This window comes from Passer domesticus, chromosome Z (assembly GCF_036417665.1).
Source record: "Passer domesticus isolate bPasDom1 chromosome Z, bPasDom1.hap1, whole genome shotgun sequence".
NCBI classification, from domain to species: Eukaryota; Metazoa; Chordata; class Aves; order Passeriformes; family Passeridae; genus Passer; species Passer domesticus.
The window spans coordinates 21,094,678-21,105,001 of NC_087512.1; the positions used below are offsets into that span (position 1 = coordinate 21,094,678).

Here is a 10,324-nt window from a genome sequence, read left to right on the forward strand (position 1 = left end):
TGACAAAGTGTTTGTTTTCATGAATTTTTTGATCAAGAATGTAATCAGCGGAGTTTCATCTTAAGATAGGGTCTTGGTCTAACCCCAGCCAGCAATGGGGGTTATTATTAAGGACTTTCTCAACAAGAGAGATTTGGTCCACTGTTTAAAAGTGCTGTTTGAATAACACATTTTCAACTATGTGGTGCTTTTCAATATGGAATACGTATAAAATGATGTAGTAAAATCTTGTGGTTTTTAACTTACTAAAGAATTCCTGAAATAATAAAATACCTGCTGTATGTTTTCCACTTGCCTTCTGATACATGAATCTGTAAGGAGGATATTTGAGTACAATTCACTGGCTAGTTTCTACACTTCATTTTTGTGTGACTTTTCCTTTTGTTATTAATGGATATGCTGCAGTTGTAAAAGTTACATCTTTAGAGATGGAGTATTGTCTATGTATATAATCTTAAACTATGATTTGGAAACTTTTTGTTTTTTCAAATTTGTTCAGAAAAATATTTTGAAAGCTCATAAAGTTTTGAAGCTTCTTAATGTGGACAGTTAAGACTAGGATTTGCTTTCTTCAAAAGAAATCCAGAGACCTAAAATCAGCATAAGTAGTTTTTTAAATTTCGTCAGTCATTGCAGTTTTACTGTTCTTGTCTAAATAGTTTGAGAAACCATTTAAAGTTTTTGAAGAGTTCCTTTGTAGGATAATGAATTGTCGTTTGAAAGTTGCATTGTGACTACACAGAATAGTCTCATTTTTTAACCAGTACTGCTCCTTGACATGTTGCATCCTTCGTGTGCTGCAGTCACATCTGAAGTGGTCAGACCCCTCAGCCCTCCAGGGTGCAAGTAGGAATCTGCAGACTTACACATCCCAACAGTGTTGATCGCACTGTGAAGGCTTACAAGCAGTGTAGATAAGTTCAAAATAGGAAGAATGGTTATTACAGATCTTAAAGATGCTCCTGTCCATAAGTAGTGCAGCTTTTCCATCCTTATTTGGAATTAGGAACAAGAAAGTTAGCAACAGAGAGGTCTGAGTATTACAGAATCATAGAATAATGAGGTTGGAAGAGACCTCTTAAGATCACAGAGTCCAACTGATACCCTAACACCTCAACTAGACTATAGCGCCAAGTGCCATGTCCAGTCTTTTTTTAAACACATCCAGAGATGGTGTTGATACCACCTCCCTGGGAAGAGCATTCCAGTACTTTATTGTTCTTTCGGTGAAAAATTTTTTCCTAATATCCAACCTATACCTTCCCTACTTGTAGCTTGAGGCTGTGTCCTTTGGTTCTGTCAGTTGCTGCCTGGTGGAAGAGACTGACCTGTCTACAATCTCCCTTCAGGAAGTTGTACAGAGTGATAAGGCCACCCCTGAATCTCCTTTTCTCCAGGCTAAACACCCCCAGCTCCCTCAGTCGTTCCTCACAGGCTTTGTGTTCCCAGCCCCTCTCCAGCCTCGTTGCCTCCTCTGGATGCGCTCCAGTGTCTCAAGTTCCTTCCCAAACTGAGGGGCCAGAGCTGGACACAGCACTCAAGGTGCTGCCTCACCACTGCAGAGTACAGGGGAAGGGTGACCTCCCTGCTGCTGCTGGCCACACTGTTCCTGACACAGCCCAGGATGCCTTTGGCCTTCTTGGCCACCAGGGCACACTGCTGGCTCATGTTCAGCCGCTGTCACCAGCACCCCCAGGTCCCTTTCTGCCTGGCCACTGTCCAGCCACACCATCCCCAGCTTGTAACGTAGGGGATTATTGTGGCCAAAATGTAGAACCCAGCACTTGGACTTCATTACATGTTAATTAATGTAATTAACATTACATTACAATTCAACTTCATGCTGTTGGACTCCTGTCCTGAGTCCTCCTGTCCTGCCTGATCTGGACTTGTTGGGGCCTGAGGAGAGGTCATACACCAAGAGTTGTGCACAAGTTCATGTGTCCTGAACAGGGTATTCATACTACAGACCTTATAAGGCATCTACAATGGCACTTACCTAGAGTGGCTGTACCTTATGCTCTTTAAAGTGTTGGAGCAGCCTCCTAGTGTTACAGCAGTAGTAAAGCAAAAGCCTCACAGACAAAGCAAAGGAAAACATGGAATTCCTTCACCACTTCCAATTATCAGGATAGTTGAGCTGTCCCCAGGCTGCATCACATGTAATGATGACTTGGGAAGCCAAATTCCATCAATCTAAACATTACTGTGTGTGGCATGCTCTGAACATTAAACTGGTGGGAGAGATGTATGTATTTTTGACATTATTTGAGTTTAGAAGGGCTTTAGGAAGTTTTAGATTTTTGTTAATTAGCACCCAGAACAGGAGACATACAGCTGTGTGATCTCAAATATAAGCTTGTTGTTTTCCTTAGTAATTGATGGGTACCAGTATTTGAGGTTTAAACTTAGGTCTGTATGATCACTTCCACCACATTTTTTTCCTTTCTCCTCAGAAGGAGAAATTCCTCTTGGGATGACTACCTCTGCTTTTATACAGGAATGTCAGCAGCAGGATGAAAGAGAAGACAGGGATTATTTAATCACCATCAGTTTCAGTCTCCTGAGTCTATGATGGCACAAAAATGTTAGTGTATAGGATCATAGAGGTGTTTGTTCTGGGTAGAGCTTTTACGACTGCTTAGAGAAGAGAACAGGTGGAAAAATTGGACTGCTGAGGGAAACTAGGAGAAATAATGGTCCCACTATTCCCAATCACAGTTTTAATTTTTGCTAATTTCGGGAAAGGTGGTGCTATCTTCAGAGTAATTTGTTTAACTGGGAAGAGAAAGACCTTTCATTTCCAGATAGGTCTCATAAAAGGTTTGCCATCAAGTACTGTTTACAGATAATTTCTAACTGAGAAAAAAAATATCTCTACTTAGGAAATTAATTAAACTCAAGCTTGTGTTTACTACTATTAAGTTCAGTTTACTACTGTCAGTTCAGTGATGTGGCCAAAATCAGCATAGAATCTCCTTGAACAGAGGAAAGTCTCAAAAGATACATTAAAAAAAATGTAATTGTTTGCCAGATATATTAGACTTAGGGTGTCCTGAGTTGCATATTTCCTTTTTTGAGGAGTGTATTTTTTAAGTTACAATTTCACATTTACACAGTATGTTACCAAGATGATTGGGGAGATTGAATTTGTATGAATTCTTAATGTTCCTTGTAGGGTTAAAAAAATTAAATTGAAGCTTTGACCTGACATCTGTGTCCCTGGGATGTCGTTGTATAAGGACAGCTGTACATAGCAGACATTTTTTGTAGAAGATCAGAAATGAAACTGGAGATTAAAAAATATATACATTTAAATTTATCTACCCGTTCATCTGTATAAAGTGATTTGCTAATGTGTGGCTTGTTTTCTCCAGATTGCTACAATTTCTCCAGGGATGGCATCATGTGAAAACACTCTAAATACATTGAGATACGCAAATAGGTATGAAAAATGTTATTTCTTAAAGCTGTACTTGCTGTTGATGACTGACATTTCAAATAGTGTTGTTCCATGATGTATGATTATTCTAGCTACTTGAATAATTCAGTGGTAGTTGTGTTTCTTAATAAAATTAAAACTAAATTAGTGATCCAGGCTCACATTCAATTTAAATTGTCACTTTGTATGACCATTACAAAAGAATCTACTAAAAGTCCATGTATGCCATTATCCAGAGATGGATAATGTGGATTGCAAGGTATGTAGGACATGCTACTATTAGTTTTGCCCTTTGAAAGGAACATCTCTTGCATTAGGGATAGTTGGTGTTGGCTAAATACCTTTCTGTGATGTGATTTCTCTTCCCCATCCCTTTTGTGGAATTATGTGCAATTGCCAGTCTGTATTATATATACATATAAAATTTCATGCATCCCAAATTCAAGCAAATATCTGACAACCCTAAGTAAAGGCTTAAAAAGGCAGAAAGTCCAACAGGTTTTATGATCACTGTAGAGAAATTAGCACCTACAGAGGCAGATGCATCACTTGAGACCTGTACTGCTTTAAGAAAGTGTTCAACTCTCTCCAGTGAGTGTGAAAGGAGCCCTCACCTGTTGCAGTTCTCCTGTTTTTAAAGTCTGTGGAGATGGTGCAATCAGGTCCTGTGTGTCCCTGCAGCCAGACCTGTGACTCAGAGACACCCCATGCTTTGCTGCAAAGGACAAAGGTGGCAGACAGCCTCTGGGCCATCAGAAGCCCTGGCTTTGCCAGAAGAGGCTACCATCTGGGGGTCTGTTTGCCCCAGTGAGAGGTCAGGCAGAACCACAACTGCTTCTGCTTGTCCAGGCACTGCTAGGAATGCTTACTGCCTGCTTCTCTCAGTCTTCAAACACCATTGTGTCTGGGTTAATGGAGCTAGTAGTAAATCTGCCTGGCTTGGACCAGTCTGTCTCATTTCCTCCCTGAAGAGAATGAGGCATCTACTCCTCTGCTTACAGTAACATGATACAGGACCTTGCACATTCAAAACTTGTTGGAACTTCTACGCCTTATACAACTTACGTTACTGAAGTGACTCTGTAAAAAGTCACTACAAAAAAAATAAGCACCTCTTTTTAGTGTACTAAACAGTTGTATTGAAACTGTTTCCTCCTCTTCGTTTTAAAATTGTATGTTGTTATGGAGAATATACCCGTCACTATAATGTTGCTTCCTGTGTTTTGTATAGATTTTTTTTTTCAAAATACATAATTTCATAGTAGTGAGTTTTAGGTGGTGGACACTAGTGTGTGGGCAGGACGTGAAATAGAATTTACGCTTTTATATCTGTAGTGATTTATTTTAAAAGAGTAATTTAGTGGAATATTGAATGTAGACCAAATCATGTTAACTATGCAAACTGAAATCTGGAATTACTCTTCTCAAAACACTGCTGTTACAGTCCCCTGCAAATTAGCAGCACTGGTTTTGTTCAGTTTTGCTAGTGATCTGAACTGTTTGCAGGGAGTTTAAATATGTCGAAACACTTGTGTTATAAAAATTATTTTGTAGTTAAACAATTAAAGAAGTATTCTAAACAAAGAGTTGTCATTTTAACTGTGTTTATGAGAACATTTTCTTTTAATTTGCCACTGTATTTTGCTGCTGCAGAGTAAAGGAATTTGGAATTAGTCCTTCGGACATTCCCTTCTCACAGGGTAGTGGCAGTCGCTCTGATCTCTCTCCTTCCTATGAGTATGACGACTTTTCTCCTTCAAACACCAGGTCTACTTCATTCTATACATGGAACTTTATTTTTAAGTTTTCTTTTTGGCTGTGTAATTTTACAGACCAACCTTTCATTAGTCCCCTTGCCTTGAGTCACACATACTTTGTTTTAATTTCGGTTTAGCAGGTGATGGTTCTGCATGATATGCAATCATCTTCCCAGTATTTTGTTTACCCTCCTTAAACATCCACATTCTGCATCCAGGCTTGCTAGTTTCCTTCATACATTTAAAAAAAAATAGAAATGGTGATGTCACCTTTGTATATTTAATGGACCAGATCTAACAATTCTGTGTTTAGGGTACTTTGAATGTCTCTGAAAGGGAAAATTTTCTTACATATATAAATATATATACGTATGTCGTAAAAGCTTTTCACCACTCTGAAGATAAATGAAAAATATTTTCCATTGTAGTAAATAAGTGCTAGTTGAAAGAACATTTTTCCCATTAAAGAAATAAAGAATATGTTCTAAAACTTTCAGACTTCCATGCATCTTTCATAAACTTGCTTTTAAACAGGCTTTTTTTTGACAGAATCATGGTAAATCTTTAAACTACTTCCATGCTGCGAGAACCTACCATTTTATTAAAATATTTTCACCTTTGAAATTAATGAAAGGATCTATTTATTCTCTGAAATTTTTGGTTGCAAGTTATTATTTTCTTTAGAATTTCTTGGTTCATTTGCTTATAACAGATAGTGCAGAGTTGATTGACTAACTTTTTTAAAGCGCAACTGTATATGCAGAAGGAGAAAGATTGTCAGGTCTGAGGTGCTAAATGTCGTTTTCTTTGAAATATAACCTATTGTCAAAGAGTTAATGTTGAGGGGTTTGAAATTTTTGTCCTAACTGTTAACAAGTAGTAAGATTTCAATCAGAAAATACTTTTTTCCAGATTTACTTTAATCCACATGCAAGTAGTAAAAATGCAAGGGTCCATGTTTTTTAGGAATTGGACTAACATCTTTTTGTCACTGAAAGTACATTAAATTTGTGAAGCTGACATCATCATCTTCCATATTAAATGAATTGATTGTGCATAAACCTGTAGAGCTTTATTTTTGGTTGTGACTCTTTTACACAAGAGGTTACTAATTTTCAAATGAAACATTTTCTGCCCGTAGGGTGAAGGAGCTGACGGTTGATCCTAGTGGTGCAGGAGATATCCGTTCTATCATACACCACGCTCCCAATCAGATGGATGACTTGGAGACACAGTGGGGTGTGGGAAGCTCTCCTCAGAGAGATGATCTCAAACTGCTTTGTGAACAAAATGTGAGTGGTTTACAGAATTGCATGGAAAGAGATGATGACATACAGTGGGCAGAACAAATCCAGATCAGTGGCTTGATAGTAAGATCTCAAATACATACAGCATACCTCTTTACTTTTTCTGTTTATGATATTACGCTCATTTCTGTACAAAGAAAAACCAAATTCAGAAATGTTTCTTGAATGGTTTCTTTATCTTCCTTGCTGCCTAGGGCTTTTAATGTCTAGGCAGGCTGTGATGATTTTTTCCACAATAGCATCACATTTTTTTAGGCAATTGGAAGTTTCCTAAAACTCATCTGTTTTATTTAACCCTTTCTGGTTTTGAGCATTGTTCTCCCTGCATGCAAATCTCATTTCAATTGAGTTTCCCTTTCCCTGCTTGTGGAAATCTGGCTACCCATCATTCCTCCTCCTAGCATCCTGGCTTTCCTAGGTTGAAACCCCAGTACACTTTTTGGGAAGACAGCCACATGGTCTTCCCAGTATGTCTCCTTGGGCTGGAGGAGTAGGAAGCTGAGAGATGTCTTCTAAAGGGCATTCTCCCTCATTGCTGACTATCAGCTTTAGTCCTGGTCCTTAAATTTCAAAAGGGAAAAAAAACCACTATTTGTGAAAATGCCCATGAAAATTAGAAAGGAAAAATTCTTACAATCCTAACATTTTTCACAAGACTCAGTTTTGTCAGTCATCTCTTTGTGGTATATCACACTTTAGTAAATTACTTTTTTCCCAGGACTCTTTTTCATAAGAATATGGTAGTGATTCCTAGAGTTTCCTTCCAACCAGATATCCTATCATATCACTTGTTCATTGCTCATGTTGAATGAATTTAAACCTTACTTAATGTTTAAAAAAATATTTCAGAGGCATTATGTAAGGAATGACACTGGCCAGCCTACAGAACTTTCCTCTGCTATTGTTGACTATTCATTTCTAAAGAAGCCTTCTTTAGAAGGCTTCAGTTTGTAAATCCCTATGTGCATTCTTCTAATTTATCAGTCACTATGTACATTTTAGATTTCTCCCATCACATTTGTTTAACTTTTTTTTTCCCAAAGGTTTAATTTAATTTTGATTTCCTGGAATGTAATTGCTGTTCTCTTTTTTTGAAAGTTTTTTTCCTGTCTGTTGCAGCATGCACAACAAAAACCCCTCACAGAAACCCAAAGCTTTCTGTGGGCATTAAAATCTATTAGACATTATAATTCTTCCCTTGAGACTTCCTATTCCCATTATTTTAATTTGTTATTTTTATGTGGAATATTCTGATTTCTGGTATTTGCTAGGATTAGTCACTGGAAATTTTTGGTGAATATTAATTAAATGTAACTCTGTAAATATTTTTAATTTATTACCCCTTCTATTCATTCCTGGAGATTTTCTTAATACTTCTTAGAAGTACTCTATTCTAGTAAATTCTATTTTTGACAGGTTTTGCCTTCTGCATATTTTTTTCCATGTTCTATGATGAAATGGGTCACATTCAACATTTTTCGGTAGCCACAGTTCTTTCCAGGCTAACAAGGTTAACTGCTGCTTTTAGGAAGAAGAAGTTTCCCCGCAGTTGTTTAGTTTCCATGAAGCTGTGTCACAAATGGTAGAAATGGAAGAGCAAGTAGTAGAAGACCACAGGACTGTCTTCCAGGTAAAAGATGGACCTCCACTTTGTTTTATCCTAATTCAGGAATCCAGGTTTTCCCAATGGAAGTGCAAACTCTTGAAGATGGAGTAGCATGTGATCTATAGTCATTCTGTCTGTCAAAGATTCCTAAACTGATTTATTAGATTAAGCTGATTGTATCAAACAAACAGGAACAGATTCCGTAACACCCATTCTTTTTTCCTATGATTAAAGAGCAGTACATTTCTGTGTCATTACACAAATTCAGTACAATTTTCCTTTGCTGGGCTGTTAACTTATAGTTATCTCTCTGTCACCACCATTTCTATTTGGTCATCTTCCTCCAAGTATTTTGTCTGAATCTGAGTATTCTTTTGTGACATCTCCCTCTGAGATCCAGAAGAGAGATATGTATTTCAAATGCCTATTTGATTCCATGTTACAGGTACATAGAGATTTCACTTGCTGTTAGTCAGGGCCTTTGGAAGCAATACTTCCCTTGTAGGTCAGTGCAATGGAACCTTTTACAGTCACAAAATCATGGCAACAAGTATTACTTGTTTTCAGAAGGAAATGTGGATTGCTTTGGTTCATAACCTTAAAGCCTTTAGGCAAGCTGTCTGTCTGGCACATCTGTTCCTAGAGAACAGCAGGCCATCATTACACATTATCTCCTCAGCCTAGGTATCTAGCTTAGTAGAACATTGATGTGTGTTCACAATAAAGCAAGATGCTAAAACAAACATCTTAACAGCGGATGTAGAGATCTAGTTATTATGAAGCATTAGCCCTGAAGTAAAACATACCGAAGTGTGAAAGTCATGTGCCATATGGTGAGGCTATGTCCTAATGCAGCTTCTGGAGAGAGAGGCTGCATTAGTTTAAGTTGTAATTGCCTCTGTGTGTCCATCTGGCCTTCTGCTGGCGATTATTGCTCCTTCTGGCAGTCTCTGGGAGGAAATGTGTTCAAGCCTAAAGTCCCTTTGTTCACAGCATGGTTTGTTAGTTTATGCTGAGTGTGTAGGTGGGCTGCACTGATACAAAATCCAATAGCAGTACTAGTCATCTTCTGTCAGGGTTCTCCTGAAAGCAGCTGATCCACAACATCCTTTCCTAACAAAAATGGCTAAAATACACCAATGCAACTTACAGCGCTCTCCGTGTTCAGGAGTCTTTGTCTTCAATGTACAAGGTTATGTTAGGTGAGATGAATCTTACCCCAGTGTAAGCTCCATCTCTCCTGAAAGCCAAAAACAGACAATTAGTTTGGACTACATTTTCAGTTTTGCTTGGGCTATGGAGGGAAGGACTTCATCTTAATATGTCAGACCAGGCTTTCTAGTATGCCTAGAACTGTCAGCTGCTTTCTTTTTTTTAAACCAAAGCATTTCCAATGGGGTCAGTTCTTCTGATCACAATTTTGCATGGTTCTGTAACATTAAAACTCCTAGCTGCATTCTTCTTTGCTGCAAGCTTTTTTCCCCCCTCTTATGTTTTGTAATGCTCAGAGTGCAAAGATGAGCTTTTTAAATCAATCTTTATTGTATTACTGTATGTGGATTTAGATCATATCATAGTAAGTTTAAAGTAGGTATCCTTTTATAGAGTTTCTCTCAAAACAGGGCAGAATTATCTTGGTTCCTTGAATGTAATAAGGACCCTGTGACTAGTGATAATCATCCCAAACTTAGAGCCTGACTTCAAAGTTTGACTGTCTAAGGGGAGACAAACATGACAAAGTTCTGTTCCCTAATTTCTCAGCTTTACAACCATCTAATGTTCTGATTTTGAAGAGAACTGGGTAGCTGAGGTTTGCCTGTGACGATGTGACCACTGAAATTAAAAAAAAAAATAATGTAGAAAAAAGCAGTTTTGCTGCATTAGGAATTAGGTTTCATTTTTGGATTGAAATCTGTTTTATTGAGGTGACTAGGCAGTACAATGTCTGATCATTGTGCAAAAAAGTCTTAATCAGCTCTTTGTCTTGATACTTTGCTGATGTATTTTGTTGTATTTTTAAACTTTTGTTTAGGAATCCATTAGATGGCTGGAAGTTGAAAAACTACTTCTTGAGATGACAGAAGAAGTGGACTATGATGTGGATTCATATGCTACCCAACTTGAAGCAATTCTAGAGCAAAAAATTGATATTCTGACTGAACTCAGAGGTAAGTTGCTTTTAATTACTCCTCTGTACACTATTAGCATATGC

At 37.8% G+C, this 10,324-nt stretch overlaps 1 protein-coding gene across 4 annotated transcripts in view; it reads left to right on the forward strand.

Moving 5' to 3' along the window:
* The window catches only part of KIF2A (kinesin family member 2A), a 59,677-nt gene that overhangs the window by 45,856 nt on the left and 3,497 nt on the right, over positions 1 to 10,324 (forward strand). For 2 of the 4 annotated variants that reach the window (XM_064404433.1, XM_064404432.1), the window contains 5 exons: positions 3,378 to 3,445; positions 5,096 to 5,209; positions 6,341 to 6,491; positions 8,035 to 8,136; positions 10,145 to 10,280. In XM_064404433.1, coding sequence (XP_064260503.1) covers positions 3,378 to 3,445; positions 5,096 to 5,209; positions 6,341 to 6,491; positions 8,035 to 8,136; positions 10,145 to 10,280 — 571 coding nt within the window. The remainder of the gene's footprint in view (positions 1 to 3,377; positions 3,446 to 5,095; positions 5,210 to 6,340; positions 6,492 to 8,034; positions 8,137 to 10,144; positions 10,281 to 10,324) is intronic. The other 2 variants (XM_064404435.1, XM_064404434.1) reach the window with 1 other exon arrangement.